The sequence below is a fragment of the Alligator mississippiensis genome, chromosome 10 (genome assembly GCF_030867095.1).
Source record: "Alligator mississippiensis isolate rAllMis1 chromosome 10, rAllMis1, whole genome shotgun sequence".
NCBI classification, from domain to species: Eukaryota; Metazoa; Chordata; order Crocodylia; family Alligatoridae; genus Alligator; species Alligator mississippiensis.
The window spans coordinates 32,214,229-32,238,434 of NC_081833.1; the positions used below are offsets into that span (position 1 = coordinate 32,214,229).

The following is a 24,206-nucleotide window of genomic DNA, read 5'->3' on the forward strand; positions in this document are numbered from 1 at the left end:
CTGGGGGGCTGGCCACCTTCTGTGTCTCCTGAGCATGTCTCCCCACCCCTTGGGGTATATTCCCTGAGGGAGTGGCTGGGTCACAGAGGTTGCTGCTCCCTCAAGCTCTGTCCCATTGCTGGGCCTTATGTCTCAAGGACAAGGTTCTCTGACACCCCTGCAGATCCTGTCCCACAAAACATGCAGCTCCTTGCCACCCGCCTCCTCAGACGTTTTACCAGTGCAGGGAGGGAAAGAAGATATCTCAGCCCAGCCACACTGCAAAGAGATGTAGAACTGCTGGCAGGGGCTTGCTTAGGCAGGGGAAGGAGCTTCCAGTCTGGTGCAGTTCAGTGCTGCTCCTGGGAGCTCAGTTGGGGTGGGGGGGCTCTCTGGCCTTTGGCACAGCCATTAGCTTTACCCCATTTCCTCACAGGGCCACACTTTGACTGTGGGATGTGCAGGGCCCCATTGTTGCCAATGAACAAACAGGGGTACATCTCTATGGTGTAAGGTAATGCCACACAGAGACACTCCTGAATTGGGAATCATGTAACTGTGTTAATGTGGTGCCTCTACAAAAACCATCTCACCAACAAGCCTACACTGGTTTTGGTTTGGGAGCTAACATACAGAGTGGGTGCAGAGTGTGCATCCCATATCCCATGGGCAGCCTGGCCTTCCTAACACAGGCCCCCATGCCTTAGTTCAGTGCACAACCATGGTAGGCTTCCTTCATTGTCATTTTTTGCCTGGTACATCTGGCTGGTTCCTCTCTGCAGAGTCAGGTGGGCAGGTGGGTGGGAAAGAGGAGGTCAAGTCTGCATTGTCTCCTGAGGGTACTGCCTGAGCCTTGTGTTTCTTTGTCTTGGCAGATAAGGGTGTGGAAGCTGGTCTGATGGATTTCCTGCTGTTTGGCAGCCTCATCTCAGCTGTGGACCCTGTGGCAGTGCTGGCTGTCTTTGAGGAGGTTCACGTCAATGAGACCCTCTTCATCATCGTGTTTGGGGAATCTCTCCTGAATGATGCTGTCACTGTGGTGAGTGCTGTCCTAAGGCTATGGCTCCTGGGATGGCTTTACCTGGTAGCACTGGGGCAGACTATGGGGAACTTGTATACCACAGGGCTGCTGGCCACTGCAGAGGGGCTCTGAAGTTCAATTCTAGACAAGATGCATTTCTCCCAAGCCAGCCAAGTGTTTCCAGCCTGGGCCCCAGAACCCTATTGTCAGGAAGATTTCCTGTCTTTGAAGGTAAAGGAGATTTTGCAGTCATCACTGGGCTCTGCCCAGCTCTTGGCTTCCTCTGTCTCTCACTGGGAGGAGCCAAAGTTTCTCTATGGCTGCAGAGGTTGGGGTTCTCTCAGAAGGAGTGGAGAAGCACTTTCTGGCCTGCCAAGGATCTGAGGCAGAGGAGGTCTCCAAAGCACTGTGGATGCAGATGAAGCAGGACAGAGGCCTAATGCCCCAGCTGATCCCCCTTAAAATCATGACTTCAGATCTGGAGCCAAACACAGACCACCAGACCCTTTGCAGCCCATTTTTTGGAGAGCCCAGCACTGGATTCACTGGGTGATCTTCCTAGGCTGATCTAGAGTAGATGGAGGCATGAGACCTGCCTTGCCTTTTTGTCCCTCATCCCTTTTCCAGGGAACGTCTGCACAAATGAACCATAGTAACTGCAGCCTCAGAGTCCTTTGCAGGGGGCAGTTCCTCTCATCACTCGCAAAGTCTGCAAGGTCAGACTCTCCATTCCAAAGACTATGACTGGGGGGGGGGGGGGTAAGGGGAGGGGAGGGCAGCTTGCTTTTACTCTTCACAGGATAGTGCAAACTGGAGACAAGAAGGGGCTATTGGACTATGGGGCTGAAGTGCTACCCTCTCCCCATGTCCCAGCCCCTCCATTCTGCTAACACCACACTTTTGCCCTGCAGGTGCTGTACAAGGTGTTTAACTCCTTTGTGGAGATGGGCCCTGCACATGTCCAGGTCACAGATTATGTAAAGGGTGTAGGTGAGTATATCTCCAGCCAGTGCCAGCCTTTCTTTCTCTCTCAGTCATACTGTCACCAGACCTTGTTCTGTTCTGCTGGAAAGCCTAGGGGGTGAACATGAATGCCATGTAGCTCTCGTGATGGCTATAGAGACCTTACACTGGTAAAAGAAGAGGTTAATAGGAACTGGTAAGCTCAGTTACCCCTCACAGCTGCACAGACAGTGAGCAGGTAAGTGGATTGTTGGGTTCGGGGAGGTTGCAGAAGAGTGGGAGAAGCACAGCTGGGAGGGTGACCTGGGACAGGGTCATGTGATTGGGTGTAGGTCCAGGCTCAACTCATGTAGATCATAACATAGCATTAGGCAACATAGCATTAGCCTGACCTCTCCTGTCTGAGACACAGGTGAACTTGGCATCTGCTAACCCTATTCAGAGGTGTCTGGTTAGTCTTGGGGTGCTCTTGGTCAGCTTAAAAACACCACAGAGTGGCCAAGTAATGTCCAGGCCTGTGCACCCTCTGCAGCACTGTGCCCCCATCCCCTCTGTCCCTTCCCTGACCCCAGTGCAGCCTTGTAACCCTTGTGTTGTTATTATTTTTCCCATTTCACTTATTTGTCCCGTCCCCCCCCCCCCCGCCCCCCTGATGTTTAGTTTGTCAGTTTTACAGGACTGTAGTAGCTCTGCAGGGAGGGCAGGAGGCTGGGCAGGTGGGCAAGGGGACCTGGAGGTGATGTGAGCTGAGAAAGCCCCAGGTGATGGCTTTGCTTTTTTAGTGAATGCTTTTGGTCTTGGAGAAGAGCTACATGTTCAATTCCCCTCCTGATTAGGGCAGAGGAGGATGAGCTTTAAATTGTAGGGAGGAGGGAGGCATTTACCTGTCACTACCCACTAGCTGTCACATGGGTCCCTCATGCAGCTTGAGACCGTGCTACTGAACTCTGGGAAATGTCCTAGCACAGCAACATGAATGGAGACTGCTCCCTTTTCTCTGCTGTAGCATCTGCATATGAAACCTCACCCCCTCCTCTGCTGTGCTGTCAGTTCTAGTGGTTCTAGTTGTTCCCTATCTTACTAAGAAGCCAAAATTAAACCCATTGCTGTGTTTCCTTTCCGTGCTGGTCTGTGTGACGTGTCCAGGTGGCAGCAGAACAGAGTGCAAGAGGACACCAGTTGCTCTGGGTCGTATTCTCGAGAGGGCTTGTGATCTCGTAGTCAAGGGCTGCATGGCAACCAGTCAGCAAGGCAGCCTAGGCAGGTCCCATCTGTAGCCTGAACTTTCACATTTTCTGACCTTGGGATGCTCTGACTGCAGCTTTGCATTTTCAGCTGTAACATTTCCTTAGCCCTTTTTTTTGCGCTTTGCAGAGAACTGCCCTGAGATTCTCTTCCCTTCTAAATAAGGGAGAGACAGCTGTTCCTGCATGCACAGAAGATTGGTTTCACTGGCCCCATGATTTGCCATTCTTAGGGGAGACCCTCTGAACCAAACCGGCTCAGAATCAGAGGTTGCCCAGGAAGGGAGAAGGGCTCCCTCTGGTGGTGATAAGAACCCCTGCAGTAGACAGATGGTCGGCAGAGGATTGCAGCTGGAAAGCAGGCTGCTGCAGCCTCAGTGCTCAGTACAGCCTGCTCTTGCTCTCCCACAGCCTCCTTCTTTCTTGTAAGCCTGGGAGGCACGGCCATTGGGCTGCTCTTCGCCTTCCTGCTGGCACTGATCACTAGGTTCACCAAGCGTGTGCGCATCATTGAGCCACTCTTTGTCTTCCTGATCGCCTACATTGCATACCTCACCGCCGAGATGGTCTCACTCTCCTCCATCCTCGCGTGAGTATACAGCAGCTTGCAGCACACCCGTGAGTATAAAGCAGCCTGCTGGGGGAAGACAGGTCTTCTTCATTGCTTTGACCATGGGAGATGCCGTGACCTCCCATTCTGGCTGGGGTACACGTGCCAGGAGCATCCCACTGCTACCCTTGCTAGGAGATCTATACCCTTCCCAGCCCACTCCCACTCTGCTCTGTGGCTGGGCTTGTCCCACAGCTATGTGCCCACACCAGTACCACTTACATGGACTCTGGCTTGTAGCTCAGCTGCTATTGGATGGATGAGAGAGTGGGGAGTGGTACAGAGACCCAGGGTACCTGCCTGTCAGCAAGGAGAGAAGAGGATGTATCTGTGCCTTGGGCAGTGTGGTGTGGCCCTTCCCACTGGCACCTATCCCAAGCTCTCACTGCTTTCCCAGGGTCACCTTCTGTGGGATCTGCTGTAAGAAGTATGTGGAAGCCAACATTTCCCGGAAGTCCCGCACCACTGTCAAGTACACCATGAAGACCTTGGCCAGCAGCTCGGAGACCATCATCTTCATGTTCCTGGGCATCTCTGCTGTGGACACCTCCAAGTGGGCCTGGGACACAGCACTAGTGCTGGGCACTCTCTTGTTCATCCTGCTCTTCAGGGCTGTGGGTCAGTCAATTTGTCTGGCACTCACTTGTCTGGCCTGCTTGTGCTAATGCATTCCCCTTTATCTCCTGGTCCCCTTGCTGTGCATTATGAAAGGCCCTAGGGATGCAGAAGAGCCCCAAGAGCATGGGCAAGGGTTGCACATCAGTTGGTTTATGGTAGGGTATGTCCATGGTGGAGCGGGGGAATTTGCAGGGGTTTGTAAGAGATCTGCATATGACTGCACCCTTAAGAGCACCCCACTGTGCCAAAGCCCTGCTCCTTTTCCTGTGGCTTGCATAATTCTGCCAGACCCTCAGAACCTTTCCCTCCCTTTATCCCCTAGGTGTTGTCCTTCAGACCTGGGTGCTCAACCACTTCCGACTGATCCCACTGGACAGGATTGACCAGGTGGTGATGTCATACGGGGGCCTGCGAGGGGCTGTTGCCTTTGCCCTGGTGATCTTGCTGGACAGAGACAAAGTCAAAGCTAAGGATTACTTTGTGGCGACAACCATTGTGGTTGTATTCTTCACGGTCATCGTGCAGGTCAGTGTGGCAGGGCACTGCCAGTTGTGATACCCTTCCTGGAAAGCAGGAACATGGTGGGGAGCTCACAGTCAGGCCACCTTGTCTGTCTGTAGGGTGCTGGTATTGGAGTTCTCATCCAGAGACAGTTCGTGGTCTTGTCCAAGGCATGGGGTAGTAGAGGCCAGCCTTTGTGTTTCTGGATTTGGGCCCTTGAAGTGGTAGGACTGGTGCAGGTTGGCACTGGGAGATGGCTCTGACCTGCTGCTGGGACAGCCTTGCCTCCTTTGTGTCCTGGTCTATAGTGATTCCTGGGGATGGGGTGACTTCTCTCCCCTTAGAGCAGAAAAAGCCTTAAGAGATGTGGCTCATCCCTTGGAACTCCCCAGGCACTCAGAGTCCTGCTTAGCCTTCCAGGGCCTGGTTGACCTTCACCTTGTTTACCCTTCTGGTCCCAGCCTGTGCAGGGTCCACACAGTGGCTGGGGATGTGGAGAGATGCCGTCCTTCCAGTTACAATACATGAGAGGAGCCCAGACCTGGAGGACAAGGCAGGAGAGGAGCAAACAGAGGCAGTGCTGCAAAGCTGGTCCAGCAGTAGCAGCCTGCATTGCCCTCTTTCCTTTGCACTTCTCTCATTCTGCTCCCAGTCTCCTGTTAGTTACACATTATTCAGACAAATGAATATTTGCTCAAAGGTTGCTAGGCAACCCACCTCCCTCATAGCACTTTCACGCTCGGGGGTGGGGAGTGAGGATTGGACTTGGATAGGAATGAAGGGACTGGAAGGTATCTCCAGGTTCAGTGAGCCCAGTACCTGCTATGGCAGGCACTGCATCATCCCAGAGACTGATAAAGTTCTGCCTTCAGAGCCATTAAGCTGTTGTCCCTTTTCTTCCTTCTGGAAGGCTGCTCCAAAATCACACTCCACTTAGACAATTTTTCATTTCCAGCCCCTTTCTGTTTATGGCTATTTTATCCTCACATGTTCTTGTGCTAATGTTGCCCATTTGGCTTAAATAGTTCTCCCTCCCTGGAGGTTACCCTGGCATATTTATAGCCAGCAGTCAGGTCCCCTAAGAGCCTTCGGCTGGCTAAGCTGCTCAAGGCAAGTTATTTTAGCTTCCTCTTGTAACAGACTCCCTATTCCCCAAACAATCCTCTCAGTACCTCTGCATCTATCCCTGTTTAAGTTTGTCTTTTTCAAGTATGGGTGTCCAGAAAAATACACTGTATTCCAGATGAGGTCTTCATGTTACCTTGTACATGGCCATTAATGCTTACCTGTCTCTTATGGAAATACCTCACCTGGTTCGTCCTGGGATTACCTCTTTCACGGCTGTATCACATTGTCCCTTTGAATGGCTTCTGGCTACTGCCTGGCTTCCTGCCAAAACCTCAAATATTCAGCCAGCTGTGCCCATCCCCCCACCCTGGCATCTTGCTCCAGTGTGCTACACCCAGAGCCCACCAGACAGGAGATGGTGCCAGCCACATTCTGTTCTCTCCATACCCTACAGTCTAGCGGAGTAATGCACTGGTCTGGAAGTGAGGAGCTCACAAAGCGTGGTCTCTTCCACCAGCTCACTGCGTTAATAATGTGCCCTTTACTGTATGTTGCTAAAACAAGGCCTCCTTCCCCATGGAGAAGTCATGCAAACTGGAATGGAATTGAGATCTGCACCATGACAGACCAAAAGCTGCAAGAAATTGTAAAGTCTGAGTATATGGCCTACTGCCTGTGCAACCCAGCTACTCTCGGTCATATAACTCAGTCCCAGTGGCCTTATCTACATGAGATGCTGACTGTGCAGTCGTTACTGCACAGTCATTTAGTACTTGTATAAACAAGTAGTAAATGACTGAACACTAGGCCTGTGTGAAGCGGCTAGTATTCGCTTCAGATTCAGCCAATTTGGGGGACAGTGATTCAATTTGACAATTTGAATCACTGTCCCGAATCAATTTGGCCAAATCTCTGAATCACACAGGCCCCATCCCTCACCTGCTCTCCCAGCTCCCAGCCTTGCCAGCCCCAGCTCCCAGCTTTTAAAAAAAAAAAGCCCCCACTCACTGGCTCCTGCTGAGCAGGGGATTGATCCCCGCTGCCTCCCACTGCCCCATGCCACATGGGGGGGCTCTGTCACGAGCCCCCCAACCCCCGCCTGCTCCCTCAGCCCCCCCTCATGGCTGCCCAGCCCACCCCAGCTCTAGCCCTTTAAAAAAAAAAAAAGACCCAACTCACTGGTTCCTGCCCAGCAGGGGGTGATTCCCGCTGCCCCCATGCTGCATGGGGGGCTCTGCACGAGCCCCCAGAAGCCCTGAGGCTGCTGCAGCAGCCAGGGTTTGGTTCTTTTTCTTAAAGGGCCAGAGCTGGGGTGGGCGGGGCAGCCATGGGGGGGGGCCGGGGGAGCTGGCAGGGGTGGGGGGCCTCATGGCAGAGCCCCCCATGCAGCACGGGGCAGTGGGATTCAGAGGGGATTGGCCCCCCCGCCCAGCAGCACCCAGTGAGTGGAGACTTTTTTATAAAGGGCCAGGAGCTGGGGTGGGCAGGGCAGCCATGGGGAGGGCTGGGGGAGTGGGCAGGGGTCGGGGGCACTTGGAGGGGCTAGGGGAGCAGGCAGGGGATGGGGCTTTGCAGGGGTCACCCCATGGTCCCCTGCCCACTCCTCCAGCTTCTCCTCCCCTGCCCCCTACTTACCAGCTCAGAGTCTGGGTCCAGTTCCCTGCTGCAGTGAGCAGGGACTGCCCGAATCACCAAAGCTCTCAGAATCTTTTCCAAATAGATTCGGAGAGCTTCAGATTGATTCAGACCTTTTAACTGGTCACTGGATTCCATTTGGATTCGGAGATTCGGCCACCGAATCGGGCTGAATCTCCTCCGTATCAAATCAGCACCCGGAGCTTCACACAGCCCTACTGTGCAGTAACCAGAATTGTTGTGCAGTAGCATTGCTGAATGGTTTTTAGGTAACTGTGCAGTAGCTTGTTACTACTGCGCAGTAGCATTGTGTCACACTTCCTGCCACCTGACACTACTGTGCAGCAGTAATGAGCTACTGCGCAGTCAGCGTCTGGTGTAGTCGCAACCAGTATATCGTAGCTGCTTCTCTAGTATCTGGCTCAAGGGAGAACAACCTGTGCCTGGTGCTAGCTTTTGTAGCTCGCTTATTGGTTCAGATAGCAGAGGTGTGTGCCACAGCACTGTAGTTTAACAAGCTCAGCTCTGCTGTTTGAGTGGGGAGGAGTTAGAGTTATATGTAACAGGGGTTAGAGTGTTGGGGTTTCATAAAACCTATACAATAACATACAGAAGCTACAGTTAAAGGCTGTTCTTAAGGCTGCAAAGTCAAACATTGAAAAGTGAGGAGATGCCAGAATTGTCTGGCTGTCCACTATTGTTTCAGGCCCCTTGTATGAAGATGCACTAGGACAGCAGTTCCCAGAGTTTTTCAAACCAATATATCATTGTTAGTTCTCAGGATTTCTCATGGGCCGTCATAATCCCTCATCATCAAACCTAATGGAAACAGTAAAATTCTTAAGTTACCTTCCACTGAATAACATTAATGAGATGGATGTTGCTGCTTCAGCAAAAAACAATGGATCAAGACGAAATCAACTCCCAGCATGTTGTCTTGGAGACAGTAGCCAGAAGTCACTGACTTAAAATATTTATCTCCTTTTTCCCTTGAGTGATGTATAGGCATCTAATTCTGTTTGGAAGTTAAATAGACACAGTATGGGTTCTTTGGATATAACTTCACAGGAGTTCACCCATGAATCTTTCTGTTTGCTAATAAGGGTAGCTTTAGACGCCAAAATCATATTTGAAGCAGACGGTACATGAGCTTTCTTGAAAGGGTACGTGATCATGACTTGAGTAGCTTATTTTTCTCAGTGTTTTATTCTCTGAAAACAGCTAATCTATTAAGCTTCAATGAACCTGGAAATAAATAATTTCCTCTACAAGATACACTGAAAAAAGTTGCTATAACAACTAAATAAATCTTATTAAGGTAGGGGAGAAGGCAGGCATCTGAATTACCTGAGTTCTGACTTCAGTGTGCCTTGCTCAAAGTCTCAAATTTTGCAAGACCTGCCACATGCCAGGAGATGTGTCTGGTGTGGTTGGATCATGTGGTAGGGGCCCAAGGTACAGCACTGCTCTGCAGCTAACAGGCATACTCAGCTGGACACTTTGCCTGTGGGGGCCAGTGTGGTCTGCAGATGATTCACCATAACCTCATGGATCACCACTATGTTAGTATACAAGGTAAAACTCTGACCCCACTAAAATCACTGGCAGTCCTCCCATTGACCTAACTGGGAAAGAATGTCACCCAGTCTTTCATTACATGATCCCCACACATTATGTTTCCCCTGGGACAGCTGCTTTGTGAAGGGTCTAGTATGGGTTGTGAGGGTCCTATGTCTAACTGTACACCAGCAAACACGCTCATCCTGAGGTGCACCCATTCCCTGCACCTTTCCCCATGACAACTTTTCAGAGGCAGTTTCACATTGTCAGTACTAAGAGGTGCCACCACACTGAACACAGAAAAGGAGGGGGCAGAGTGAGACTGAATTAACTGTTACAGCAAAGAGCCCAGGACCTGCTGTGCAGACTGCATTATTCATTTTCATGACTCCATCACATTATAAATAGAGCTATTAAATGAAGTTAGGTTCATGGAGAATTTCTACCAGAAGTGCCTCACCCAGTGTGGTACCACAGAGTGGTACAGGCCCCTGGCAGTAAACCAGGCAAGCAAATCTCAAACTATCCATGACTGTGGCACTCAGGCCCTCAGAAGTGGACTTGCACAGGGGTGGGCAAAATATGGCTTGTGGGCTGGATCCAATCCACCAACAGACTTGATCTGGCCTATGGCTGGACAGCTGCCAACTCACTAGCTCTAGTCCGTGGGCAGATGGCAGCTCTGGCTGCCACTTAGTGCCAGATGGGTGGGTGGGACTGCTTCTGCCCAGCTGCATCAGCCCTTGACACAGCTACATCAGCTGTGGACTCAGGTGGAGTTTGGATGTGACCCAGGTGGGAAATGTATGTGGCCCTTGATAGGTCTCCATAACTCATTACGTGGCTCTCCAGCCGAAGTAATTGCCCACCCCTGATCTTGCAGGTATTATCACTTCTGCATGCACTGGTCGCAGCCTGGAGTTGTGGGAGGAGGAAGCTGCTTAGCTCTGCTTGGTCTCTGTGCTTGGTCTCTGCTTGGTTTCTGTACTTCAAAAATTCTTGGGATTAGGGTTTGAATTACACTTCAGTTCTTGGTGGGGTTTTCAGTGGTGGCAGCCGGAAGCCAGAAGGAGCCGCTGGTGCTGCCTGAGCTGCTTAGAAAGGCGTGGTGCGAGCCAGGGGCACTTGTCTCTTATGGAGGGGCTCATGGGGGGCTCAGTCCGCCACCTGAGGCCCCGCGTAATTCGAACCCTGGTTGAGATGTAGGTTAAAATAAGCCTGAGTGGGCTTAAGACCACTTGTGGTGGTTTGGCTTCTGTGCCTCCTATGTGTGGAAAAGTCAGGTGTGGCCAGCAGGTGGCACTGTGACTTAAGTAAAATGGTGGTGAGACAACTTCCGTTGTGAGCTCCTGGGAAGTTTAATAAGCTTGAAGAATTCATAGTTTCATAGTTATTAGGGGCTGGAAGGGACTTACAGATCATCGGGCCCAGCCCCCCTGTACTTGGGAGGCAAGACTGCTGGGGTGAGATGACCCTAGCCAGGTGGATGACTGTACCGCCTCTGGGGGAGCCTGTTCCAAACCCTCGGCACTCGGCCTGAAGAAGTTTTTCCTTATATCTAGCCTGAAGTGATCTTTAGTCAGCTTGTGCCTGTTATTTCTTGTCCTCCTCTGCAGGGCCTTGATGAATATATGCCCCGCCACGAGCTCTGAACCAAGTTCCCCCTAAGTCGTCCCTTCTCCAGGGTTAACAGTCCCATGTCCTTCAGCCTCTCCTCATATGTCTTGGTCTCCAGGCCTCTAATCATGCATTAAAGGCTCTCCTTTGGACTCTGTTGAGCTTCTCCACACCCTTCTTGAAGTGTGGCACCCAAAACTGGATGCAGTACTCCAGTTGCAGTCTCACCAAAACTGAGTAGAGCAGGAAGATGACATCCTTTGCTTTGCTTAAGATGCCTTGGTGGATACATGCCAGTGCTTAATTAGCTCTGCCAGCTATGGCATCACATTGGTGGCTCATGTTCATTTTATTGTCAATCATGACACCCAGGTCTTGTTCAGTTGTGGTGCTGGCAAGCGTAGCACTGCTGAGCCTGTAAGTGTGTTGTGGATTATTTCTCCCCAAATGGAGCACTTTACATTTCTCTGTATTAAATGACATCAGGCCCACCTCATGAGCCTGTCCAGGTCAGCTGTATTGCCAGCTTGTCTTTGAGTGTTATCACACTCCCTCATAGTTTGGTGTCTTCAGCAAACATTGCCAGTTTGCTTATGATACCCAAGTCCAAATCATTGATGAACATGTTGAAAAGCACTGGTTCAAGTACTGAACCCTGAGGTATGCCACTGGTCACCTTCCAGCACGATGACTCATTTCTGTCAGTCAATACCCTTTGGGTCCTACCATGGACCCAGTTACCTAGCCACTGAACTGTAAAGTAGTCAAGGCCACATTTCCTCAATTTAATCGTGAGGACATCATGGGAGACCAGGTCAGTGGCCTTTTTGAAGTCCAAGTATATAACATCAACCTCATTTTCCCTATCCATGTGGCAAGTTACCTGGTCACAGAAGGAAATGAGGTTGGTCTGGCACAACCTGCCCATAATAAAGCTGTGTTGGCTATACTTCAGAATACTACCTTCAGTTAGCTGATGTGTGCTGGATTCTTTGATCATTTTCTCCAGAATTTTACCAGGGATTGAGGTCAAACTGATGGTCCTTTAGTTTCCTGGGTCCTCCCTTCTCCCTTTCTTAAAGATAGGTACCACTTTGGTCTTTTTCCAGTCTTTTGGGACCTCTCCTGAGTGCCACAAGTCTTCAGATAACTTTGCCATTGGTTGCACAATGACATCAACCAGTTCTTTTAGCACTCTCGGGTGTAGTTCATCCAGTCCTGCTGACTTATAGATATTTAGCTTTGTAGGTGTTCCCCCACAAGATCCTCACCAACTGTGGGAGGGTGGTCACTCCCCACCATGATCATCCTGTATCCTGTCAAGCAGGCTAACACCCTTGGACTGGTGGAATACCAATGTAAAGAATCCTGCTTTTGCCACCTTTAAATCCTTGTCCCCTGCTTCCCACTGAAGCTTTCTATACCTTCACTTAGAGCTGGAGACTTCACAGTGGGGAGATCCACAGGCAGCTGTTTTCTCTTGGAGATGTGTGGCAGAACTGGACAAAAGCTCTTCCTGTGCAACACATGGGCCAGATTTTCATCAATTTCATAGATTTCATAGACATTAGGGCTGGAAGGGACCTCGGAAGATCATTGAGTTCAGCCCCCTGCCCAAAAGGCAGGAAGTCAGCTGGGTTCATAGGATCCCAGCAAGATAAGCATCCAGTTTGCTCTTGAAGGTGTTCAATGTAGGCACTTGAACCACCTCCGGTGGCAGGCTGTTCCAGACCTTAGGGGCTCGGACAGTAAAGAAATTCTTTCTTATGTCCAGCCTGAAACGGTCTTGTAGTAGTTTGTGACCATTCGACCTAGTCATCATCCCTTGGGGCGCTCTGGTGAACAAACATTCCCCCAGATACTGGTGGTCACCCCTGATAAACTTATAGGTGGCCATCAGATCACCCCTGAGCCTGCGCTTTTCCAGGCTAAAGAGCCCCAGGGCTCTCAGCCTGTCATCGTAGGGTCTGCTTCCCTGACCTCTGATCATGCGCGTGGCTCTTCTCTGGACTCTCTCAAGCTTCTCCACATCCTTTTTGAATTGTGGAGCCCAAAACTGGACGCAGTACTCCAGCTGCGACCTCACTAAGGCCGAGTACAAGGGGAGAATGACGTCCCGGGATTTGGTTGAGAAGCATCTATGGATGCAAGTCAGCGTTTTGGTCACTTTACTAGCCGCAGCATCGCACTGCAAGCTCATGTTCATCTTGTGGTCAATGATGACCCCCAAGTCTCTTTCTTCCATAGTGCTAGCCAGCGTAGCACCGCCGAGCCTATAAGGATGCTGTGGGTTTTTCTTCCCAAGGTGGAGAATCTTGCATTTATCGGCGTTGAATACCATCAGATTCTCGTCCGCCCACTTGCTGGGCCTGTCCAGGTCAGCCTGTCTTCTGGTGTGGATGCTTTTCCCCAAAGTTTGGTGTCATCAGCGAACTTGGCCAGTCCACTTCTGACTCCAGTGTCTACATCATTAATGAAGATGTTGAACAGTATGGGTCCAAGGACAGAGCCTTGGGGGACCCCACTGGTCACAGGACACCACGATGAGTGACTTCCATCAATTACTACCCTCTGGGTCCAACCCCGGAGCCAATTTTCCAGCCAGTGGATCGTGGAGGACCCAAGGCGACAATTGGCCAGTTTCTCTAAGAGGTGATTATGGGAAACCAGGTCAAAGGCTTTTTTGTAGTCAAGATATATGACATCAATCTCTTCTCCCTTGTCCAGGTGATAGGTCACCTGGTCGTAGAAGGAAATCAGATTGGTCAAGCAAGACCTACCCACAACAAACCCGTGCTGGCTATCCCTTAAGATGTTGGCGTTGGCCAGTCCATTAAAGATGGCCGCTTTAATAAACTGTTCTAAGATCTTCCCCGGGATAGAAGTCAGGCTAATGGGCCTATAGCTAGAGGCTGGGCTATGATGCTCGCCAGCTCCTTGAGTACCCTGGGGTGAAGATTGTCAGGGCCAGCTGACTTGAAAGTATCCAGTTTCTCAAGATGTTCCTTCACGAAGTCAGCATCAATGGAGGGCAGGGGATCACCCTCACCCGGACTTCCCTGTCCCGTAGCGGGCATGGGCGTCCCATGGGACTGATGAAAGACCGACGCAAATTACCTATTTAATAGGTTGGCTTTTTCCTGGGCGTCAGTTGTCAGTTGCCCCATCTGGTTCAGCAGGGGTCCAACATTGCCCCTGCTTTTCCTCCTGCTCCCCACATATCTGAAAAAGGACTTTTTATTGTCCTTGATGCTCAAAGCTAGTTGGAGTTCAGTTGCAGTCTTGGCTTTCCTGGTCTGCTCCCTACAGGACCGGACCAGTGCAGAATAATCCTCCTTGGAGGTGACTCCCATCCTCCATCCTTTGTAGGCCTTTCTTTTTAGCCTCAGGAGGTCTGTTAGATCCCTGGAGAGCCTGGGGGGCTGCTGTGCCCTCTTGCTGCCTTTCCTCTGAGATGGAATAGACTTAGCTTGTGCATTGAGGATCGCTCCCTTGAGGAGCAACCACTCTTCTTGAACTCCCCTCTCCCCATGGTCATGGTCCCTTAGGGCCACACTGACAAGCCTCCTGAGCTTGTCAAAGTTGGCTTTCCTGAAGTCAAGGACTTCCGTGCTGCTGACTGACTTGCCAGCTTTTCGGCGGATGGTGAAGGTGATCAGCTTGTGGTCGCTGTCACCCAGCTTCCCATCGATCACTAGGTCACCGACTAGGTCATCCCCAGTAGCCAGTACCAGGTCGAGCAGTGCTTTGCCTCTCGTTGGCCCTTAGACTTCTTGAGTCAGGTAGAGGTCATCCACGCACGATAGGAAGCTTTGCGACCGCTCAGATTTTGCTGAGTGATCCTCCCACGAGATGTCTGGGTAATTGAAGTCACCCATGACAACCATGGTCCTGGAGCATGCGGCCTCAGCCAGTTCCCAGGCAAACTCCTGGTCAAGCTCAGGACTTTGGGTGGGAGGTCTGTAGTAGACTCCCACCATTGTGTCCCCTGTGCCGTGTTCCCCATGGATTTTAACCCAGAGGGTCTCCAGCTGTCCACCCTGGTCACCAATATCGGCTTGCAGGGACGTGTAGCTTTCCTTAACATAGAGAGCTATACCCTCGCCCCTTTTCTCTACACGATCCCTTCTGTACAGGGTATAGCCATCTATACCCGTGGTCCAGTCATGGGTGGAGTCCCACCAGGTCTCCGTTATCCCTATGACATCGTAATTGTTTGCATTGAGCAGGAGGATGAGCTCCTCCTGCTTATTCCCCAAGCTCCTTGCATTTGTGTACAGGCAAACAAGTGCCCCCTGGGGGGCTCCTTCCTTGCCCACAGATTTTGCCAGGGCTGGGGCAGGGATGGGCTCCCTTAAGTGCCTTGACCTGCTGGCTTTGCAAGGATTGCTCAGCGGGCCAGCAGTGGCAGTAGTGCCCCCGTCCCCCAGCGGGCTTAGTTTAAAGCCCGGTGGAGCAGGTCAGCCAGTCTGGCTGAGAAGAGCCTCCTCCCTAGGGGAGAGAGGTGGAGACCATCTCTCCCCAGCAGCTCGCTGCCTCTCTCACCAAAGAGCAGGTTGTGGTCATGAAAGCCAAAGCCTTCCCGACGACACCAGCGCCGCAGTCTTTGGTTGACCACGTGGATCCTCCTCTCCCTCCTCGGCCCATAGCCTGAGACTGGGAGGATTGACGAGAACACCACCTGCTCCCCCAGACCCTTTAGCCCCGCTCCCAAATCCCTGTAGTGCCTCATGACCCGGCTGGGAGTGCTCCGAGCCGTGTCATTGGTGCCCACATGAATTAGGAGCATGGGATAGTGGTCTGTGGGTTTGAGGACCTCTGGGATCCTCTCCGCAATGTCCCGGATGCGGGCCCCTGGGAAGCAGCAGACTTCCCGGGCTAAGGGGTTGGAGCAGCAGATTGCCCCCTCAGTCCCCCTCAGGAGAGAGTCTCCCACAACAAACACCCTATGTTTTGTCTTGGAGAGAGCAGGGGTGGGAGCTGCAGTTGGGCCCACGTTGCCTGTGGGAGCCAGCAACTCAGCAGGCTCTGCTGGGGCTGCAAGAGGTGCGTACCTGTTGCTCAGCTCCAGCGGGGGAGGGGCCTTGGTGCGGCGGACTTAGGGCCCTTGACCACCGTGGTCCATGCCCCTGGCTGGACAGAGCGGGAGGTCCCGGAGTCCTCCTTTGGCGTGGAGGGAGACTGTGGTCTACCCTCCGCCTCCTGGGGGATAAGGGCCTGGCAGTAGGAGTCTATCTCCTGCTTGCAGTCCCTGATGGCCCGCAGTCTCTGGACTGTGGCCTGGAGCTCCTCCAGCTGGCACACCAGAGACCCCAAAAGGGAGCAGACCCCACAAGGGGAGGTCACCATGCTCCCAGGTCCCAGAGCCTGAAAAAGGGACAGGCAGCCCCCGCAGCCGAGAGCCAGGGGCTCCGTCTGTGTGGAGCCCAGAACCAGGGGCTCCGTCTGGGTGGCCATCTCTGAGGTGCCGGGGGGGGCTGTGGAGCCCAAGGGGACCCTCGGGGTGCAGCACGTGCCCATCCGTGGCATGCCTCTGGTAGGCTGGCTACGGCTGGGACGGTCTACCCTGGGGGGTGCGCATGCAGGGTCCTGGGCCCTCCCGTGCGCCCTCCCATGCTAACTCCGCGCTAACTCACGCGCCGGCAGAGAAGCGCACCTGTTTGCGCAGCCTGTTCGCGCAGCTCCAGTCGCGTGGCTCCCTGGGGGGCTGGGCGAAGTAGGGGCCTAGGCGGGGCTTGACCCAGCCTGGCTCCACTCAGCTGCCTCCTCCCACACACACACTAAGGGGTTAGCCCCCTCTCTCCACGGGCCCTGCTTACCTCCGGCTGTGCTGGGAGTCAGCGGGGGGCTCCGCGGCTGCTGGAGGGTCTCTGGGGGGCTTCGGGGGAGCGGGGGTGCAGTGGGCTTTCACCCGCGCGTCTCTCGCCGCTCCCACATCTAACTGGGGCTTTTTCCCTGTTGGTGGGCCCTTTTAAACTGCATGCACTAAGATGAAATAGCCAGTGTTGGGGTGTGACACCCCAGCGCTGCCTATGGTTCCCTGCTGGTTCACAGCACAGGAGTGAGGACCAGTCATTATACCAGGCCACATTCAACACTGGTGTGAGGAAATGATCTCCCCTATGGCACAGAGTCAAGCTCTAGAACTCATTGTGGCCAGGACTGTAGAGGAGTCAAGAGGAAGGGGGTGTTTGTGGGGGTAACATGAGCAAGTGCCCAGAGCTCTAGCACGTAGTGCTGGCAGGTAGATCGATCTTGCTGCTTAAGGGTTTGAGGCAGTCTCTGGCAAGCAGGAATCAAGACAGGACTGGAGTCTGCTGCTGTGGCCTCTTCCTCAGTCACAGCTAAACTTGGCAGTTGTCAGAAACAGGAGGTTGGGTTGGCTGGGACTCAAGTCAGATGCAGGGTGGTAGTTTCTGTTCTTTACAGCCCAAACCTCTGTGCTTGGAGCTAGAGGAGTAATTCAGCCATGAATGACTCGTGCCTCTTCAGACTGGGAGGGCATGGCAACCACCTGCAGGTGCTATTGGTGGTGTTGGCAGCAGGGGCGTGGTAGCGGTGAGTGGGGACCACCCTCAGGCAGCCATGGTGATATTGGTGGCAAGGGTGGGCTGAGCAGGGACCGCCTGCAGGCAGCTGCGGTGGCGGGGGGGGAGGGGAGCGGGAGTGGTGAGCGGTGAGCGGTGACCGTCTGCAGATGCCAGGGGCAGCATCAGCAGTGGCCAATCTCAGGGGGGGCATGTGTACCCCCTAACTGTTGCCTTTGAAGTCAACAGCTGGTATCACCTAGTGGGGACAAAGCACATGTTTTACCTGTGGGTAAGAGTGGTGGGACAAGTGGGAAAATGGGCAGAGGCTTAGCTTCAGAGTTGGCACTGAACAGCCTCAGGACTTCACTCTTCAAGCTGGCGCTGAGGGGACACCAGCCAGGTGGAAGGGTTCTGGATCCACACAGCAGCTGCTCTTTGGGCCATCTCTCAGAGGTTGCTCCTGCAGAATCACCAATGGGCTGGGGTGGGGAGGGGGTATTGCTGGAAATGGAAGAGGCTTTGTCCAGGCCAAGCCTCTCAAATACACACCTATAATATGGGGTCCCAGGGGTGGCCATGCACCCCCTGGTGGCTCTGTGACTGTGCCCTGCTCTACCCCGAGGGTGCCTTCCTATCTCTCCTGCCATACCTTGATGGTAATGTAAATAAATATAAAAGGACGCTGCCCACAGACCTTTGCTAGGCCCCAGTCACACTGGTCCCAGGCCCCTGGCTGGGCCTCTGTACTCTCAGGCCTCTGGTTGGGCTCCTGTAGTCCACTCTACCCAGCTGGGCACCCAAAGCCTTATAAGCTAGTTGCGTGGCTCCAGACCTCCCCTCTACCACACCCCATGCTTCGCAGGTGTTACTGGTATGTTGTCCCTCTGTTGTGGCCTTGGCCTCCTCAGTCTCTGCCCCTTTAATGTAGCTAGGCCTTCTAGCTTAGGCCCACTGAATAGGACCTGGCTTTAAGGCTCGAGCTTTACTTGTCCCTTCTAGTCACTGAGCCCCTGGCTCCTGTATAGTGGGCCTCTGGCTCGTGTGTGGCTGTGCCCTCTGGCGCTGGGCCCCTGGCCCCTGTACAATTGTGCCCTTCTTGGACACTGCTCTGCACTCAATAAGCATTCAAGCCCTCAGCCTGCCCCTTGCAGGGCTCAAGGCAGTCAAGTGCCCCCCCGACCACTAATGAGGCCTCCACCTCCCCTACAGCCTCATCTGCAAAACACTGGTTAAACAATAACATAAATCATAAGCCCCTGGGCCATAACATAAACAACCATGGAGACCATGCTCTGCCCCTTTAAGAAGCAAACTTCCCCCTAGGACAGCACATCTCCTAGCCTTGGGTACTTTGTAGGCTCCTGGAGCCTTTCTATCCTTGTAAGGAACAAAGCAGGCAATCAAACATCTGTAGGCAGTTCTCTAAAGCAGGGACTCCTTACCCTGTGGCAGCCAGGGAGAGAGTGACCCTGATAGCCCCAGCCCTGAGCTTATATGTTCCCCTGGTCCTGCCTGCATCTGGTCATCTGACCACCTGCAGGTGCTGGTTAATAATCCCATTAGCCCTATTGCCCCAGCAGCTGGTAGCTGCTGCCCCGTGCCTGCCTGCAGAGCTCCCTGCCTGGGCTGCTTTTCCTCTTTATGTAACAGAGAGCACCAGGCTCTCTGTTACAACACCCCATATTCCCATTCATATCACTAGCTCCCTACAGGGTTCCCCTCAAGGTGGTCCAGGACCCAGAAGATTAGGAGGATGCATTGCTTCCAGTTCTGGGCAGCCTGTTGCCTGGCCTGCCCTTGCACTTCACTTGCTGTGTCCAGAGGATGCAGCTAGACTAGATCCAACTCTACATTCATTACCCACTGCCCCTAGCCAGGGCCTGCAGGGTGCTTCCTCCCTGAGGGGTGCTCTTGCTACACCCTTCTGTGAGTTGAGCTCAGAGCCATGGCCCCAACTTATCCCCTTTGAAGCAGCATGTGCCCGGAGGGATGGAGCAAGGAAGCAGCCCCTGCTGTTGGAACAGAGGCTCTTTACATCTTCCAAATGTCCCTCTCATGCTGGGAATCAGGCAGATTTGACCATGTTCAGTAATGGCATGCAGTACTAAGAGCCGTAACCATGGTACTCGCTGGGCGCATCTACATGGAACACTGACTGCACAGTAGCCTGATACTACTGTGCAGTAGTGTTACATCACAAAAACTGTGATGTGACACTACTGTGCAGTAGTATTAGGCTACTCTGCAGTAGCATCATAAAAAAGGCGTCCGCTTGTGCTACTGCACAGTAACTTGAGTTACTGCTCATTTATTTTGCTTATACACGTATTAAATAAATGCATGGTAAGCACTTCACAGTATCTGAAGTGAAAGATAGTAGTATAACACCTGCAAGGCTCGGGACACAATATAAGGATGGTTGGAATCCTGTATTATGCCCTTGGTATTACAGCATAAAAAGGCCAGCCTCCCACCTAGAAACAACTTATTAATTACATCATAAAGCATGGCAGGTAAGAGACATGGGCAGACTGCCCTGGACAGATGGGTGGGCTAACATAGTTATCAGCCTCAGGACCCATCACAAGGTCATAAAATAGGCAGCTGTAACAGGCATTTGGCATTTCAGCCCCTTCTCAATCACCACTTTTGCATCCCATCACTCCTTCATTCACAAAACCCGGTGCCTCTCTTCCCTTCCCCCATGTAACTTGGACTTCACTGAGCCACCAGAATGGGAATGGACTCGAAGCCAGAGATGCCCATAGCCTTGTGCCCAGAGCCCTTTTCAACAGCTCTAACTTATCTTTTCTCACTCTCTTTTCCCAGCTTTCCTTGCTTCCCTTGTATTTTGATCGGTTAAGCAGAAACACTTGCTTCCCCTGTATTTTGGCCACCCCTGTGCTTAAATCATGTAAAGGCAGGGTAGCCCAAGTACCAGGAAAAAATTGCACCAGCTGGGGCTAGTGGGATGGGCTCAGTATGCAGCTGGCAGCAGCCAGCAGGGCCTGACTGAGTGCTAACTGTGTCCTAGCCAAGGATGCCCCACCATGGACTGAGCCTGTTCTCTTGTTTCAGGGTCTGACCATTAAACCTCTAGTAAAGTGGCTGAAGGTGAAGCGGAGCGACCATCACAAACCAACGCTGAACGAGGAACTGCATGAGCATGTAGGTACCAAGAGGGCACAGGGGGCTGAGGGATGTGCTCTCTGCCTCCGGATCATGAACCACCCCCTAATGTCCTCAGCTGATAGCTTTAGGCAACGGCAGTTGGCCCTTGCTGCCCAGGGTGCAGCATTTCTATTGCTCTCGCTTTCCCTCTTTCAAGGCCTTTGACCACATTCTGGCAGCAGTGGAAGATGTTGTTGGGCACCATGGTTACCACTACTGGCGAGACAAGTGAGTGACCACATACACTGGAGCCACCCCCAGTCCTTCACACAGGACAAGTGTGCATTACACAATCCTCAGCCCCTTGTCCCACTGTTTTCCCCTGCTCCTGCACTGATGGTAAACAGGTCAGCCACAAGGCAGTGCAATGAGGTCCATGGTGACCTGCACGGGCTTGACAGAGACCTCTTGCTATGAGCAGTCTTGAGAGAAAGGAAGGCTCTGTGCTAGGCAGGCGTGTGTGTGTGTGTGTGTGTGTGTGTGTGTGTGTGTGTGTGTGTGTGTAAGGCAGGCCTGCTGTAGCTGTCCATTGTTGTAGGGGGGCGCACCTTTCAGCCCACAGCACTGCTGGGAACAGTGACATGCCTTCCCCAACTCAGCTCCTTTCCAGGCATTTCACTGTGGTGGCTGACATTTCCCCCTCCTTCAGAACAGAACTTTCTTCCAGCAGCTGCTCTCAGCTCTGCTCCTTCTCTAGTGCCTGCAGTGACTAAATAGTTACTATCTCCTTTTAATAGCTCTCACACCCCCACTGAGCTATCACTGCTCACTGCCTCTCACTAAACTATCCCTGCTCCTGCCAGGCCCAGCTGGGAATGGCATCTCTGTACCTATTTTAGTTGTGGTTTTGGTATTCGGCTGGAAGCTGGAGAAGACTCTTTGTTTGACTGGTGAAACCCTTCCATCTTGGGATGGAAGGGGCTGGTGCTGGGGGCAGTATGCCCTGTAATGCCAACTTTCTATACACGTGCTGTGCATATGTGAGATAGAAGTACCCTCCTCATCTTATATCAGGTGGGAACAGTTTGACAAGAAATACCTGAGCCAGCTCCTGATGAGGAAATCAGCCTACAGGATCAAAGATGAAATCTGGGATGTTTACTACAAGCTAAACATCCGTGATGCCATCAGCTTTGTGGACCAGGTAAGTGTGTGACATGCCAGCAGCTACCACATGCCTTGGGAGTGGCTGCCTCACAGCTCTGGTTGGGAGTGGGATGCCATGACTCTTAGAGCTTTGGAATCAGCTGACTTTACAGTGGGGCTTTCTCTGTCTTCTCCCTACAAGGATTATTGTAGAGATCCCTGAGGAAACAGGACAAGGGAAGCCAGTGCCTTGGGCTACCCCATGGTCACTGGCGCTCGACATTCAATCTGTGGGAGAGAGCATAAGACTTCAGATACCATTCTGAGCCCCTGGTAGTCCCTTGGCAGACCTCAGGTCCCAGGTGCATCCATGGGGTCTTCTTTGGGACTTTGCAGCAGTCTGAAAGACTTCCTGTGCTCCTTAGCATTGCTGGGGGTCTGGGTCAGTGTTAAAGTTCACATTGCCATCTGCACCATGGGCCCCTTAATGCCCTTCAGCTCCTGGGCTGTGGCCTGCAGTGTTGCCTCAGGGTCTGCTTGAGATCAGGCTGTGCCTGTCAGTGCTGGCAGGCTGAAAAGTCAGGCAGGTGTACATGATCCCACAGTGCTCTTGCCCATCCATTAGAGACATTGCTGCGCACTGGCACTGCCCCCAACCAGGTCCCAGCCCTTTCTCATGAGTCCAGAGAGCACCAGGTACCCTGTGCATTGGGGAGTTGGCTCTCCCAGATCTTGCTTTCCTCTCCATGGTGCTCCAGCATCCAGCTCAGCTCTTGCACTCCCCAGGGGCTTTAGTGCTTTGGCTGGGAGAAAGAGCTAAAGTCTGAACAAGGGGAGTCAAGACTGTGTCACCTCTCTGAACAGCCCAGCCACCTGCATCTTACAGGGCAACCACATGAATGAGAACAAGAATGCCCGGGGGCTGGCATCAGCATCAGAAATGGGGTCATATTCCTTGAGAGGCCATGAAATCATTGTCAGCATCTTGCACAGAGCAGCCAGCGCTACAGGCTAAACACCTGGCTCCCTGCATTGGCCCAGCCCAGCTCATGCCCCAGGTAGGGCCTTCTCTTGCTGTGTGGTCCAGCCACACACATCTCTTCCTGCTACCCCAGGTTCTTCCACAACACAGCTTCCTGCCAGAACCTGCTTCTGATCTTTCCCTTTCCCAAGACCTGAACAACATGAGACATTTGCACTGATTCACTTAGCACTGCTTTGAAGCAGCCCAGCCCTGCCCAGCGCCCTTCTGCTCTACCCTGACAGTGATTCCTTGCAGCTCAGCTGAAATGGATTCCTCATCCACCTGGGCCAAGCCTAACTATGTTTACACCTGTTGCATGTGCTTTATATGGGGACCAGTGTTACCCACCACATAAACAGCTGCAACTCATTCATCCCAGCTCCAGCTACCACTGGAATAAATGTCACACCCTGTGGCTGCACTTAGTCATGTGTATCACACTGGGTCTACACCTGCCCATCCCTCCAGCAAGGTGCAGAATTCCTTCTAGCCCTTGGCTGTGTCTCTTAAATCCTTCCACACATATGTAGCACAGACTGGAAAGGCCCTCCAACCTCTGTGCTGGAGAATGTGGAGATATGGGAATGGTCTGGGCCTAACAGGGATTTCCCTTGTGTGGCAGTGGCTGGGGGCTATGGGGAGGGGCTGCAAGTTGGATACTGTTGATCCTGGGCTGGGAGTGGGGTGGCCCCTAGGAATGCTGCTTGTTAGCACTAAGAGGCTGTTGTAAAGGATTCTCCCCTGGATTCAAAGCTCCTGGGGCCATGGTAGCTGTACAATTGCCTTGTTGTATCTGCTGTGGGGTGGGCACTTCCTTGTCACAGTTCATACAGATCCATTATAATGTGCTCTGGCAACAAGGGGCCCAGTCAGTGCTGGCTGTGGGGGTGGCTCTGTTATGCCCCCCAGAAAATGCATGGCGCCTGCCTACACATTTCACATGGCCATCAAAGAGCACTCTGATGGCAATAGTGCCCTAAAGCATTCCCTGCCCAGGGCTGTCTAGAACAAGCTGCTCCCCTCCCTAACAGGAGAGGCTTTGTGGGGCAGCTGTGCCCAGCTATGACATGGCTAATGCAGAAGGACCTGGGATGGTGCATCAAAAATTGGGGCCTAGGAACCTGCTCCTGCAGGAACAGCCCAGGGAAGGCACAGGACACCAGCACAGCTCCCATCACAGAGCTGACATAGAAACCTCAGGAGGCCTCTGCCAATACAAGGCCTGGACCATGCCCAGTCCCTTGAGATCTGAGGCTTCTGCAAAGGGATAGACTTGAAAGAATACTCAGGCTTCAGCATTAAGACCTGAGATGGGTCACTCTTGCACCCTTTGGCTGGGCTAACACTGAGCAGCCAGCTGGCCTCTGCTGCCAGAGTGCAGTGGGGTGCTCTGATGTACATTTGGATCTCTTGCTCCCTGCAGGGTGGCCATGTGCTCTCCGCAGCAAAGCTCACACTGCCCTCCATGCCCAGTAGGACCTCCGTGTCAGAGTCATCGGTCACCAATCTCCTGTGAGTATGTTTCCTCTCAGTGGGTGGGATGGGGATAGGGTGCTTCTGGCAAAGTTCCCTGCTGCAG

The 24,206-nt window shown here is 52.7% G+C and overlaps 1 protein-coding gene across 2 annotated transcripts in view; it reads left to right on the plus strand.

The window, feature by feature from the left end:
* The window catches only part of SLC9A5 (solute carrier family 9 member A5), a 61,368-nt gene that overhangs the window by 23,458 nt on the left and 13,704 nt on the right, over positions 1 to 24,206 (plus strand). For both annotated transcript variants that reach the window (XM_059713614.1, XM_059713613.1), the window contains exons 3-11: positions 855 to 1,018; positions 1,912 to 1,990; positions 3,619 to 3,796; positions 4,215 to 4,435; positions 4,758 to 4,960; positions 20,425 to 20,514; positions 20,675 to 20,745; positions 21,532 to 21,661; positions 24,051 to 24,139. In XM_059713614.1, coding sequence (XP_059569597.1) covers positions 855 to 1,018; positions 1,912 to 1,990; positions 3,619 to 3,796; positions 4,215 to 4,435; positions 4,758 to 4,960; positions 20,425 to 20,514; positions 20,675 to 20,745; positions 21,532 to 21,661; positions 24,051 to 24,139 — 1,225 coding nt within the window. The remainder of the gene's footprint in view (positions 1 to 854; positions 1,019 to 1,911; positions 1,991 to 3,618; positions 3,797 to 4,214; positions 4,436 to 4,757; positions 4,961 to 20,424; positions 20,515 to 20,674; positions 20,746 to 21,531; positions 21,662 to 24,050; positions 24,140 to 24,206) is intronic.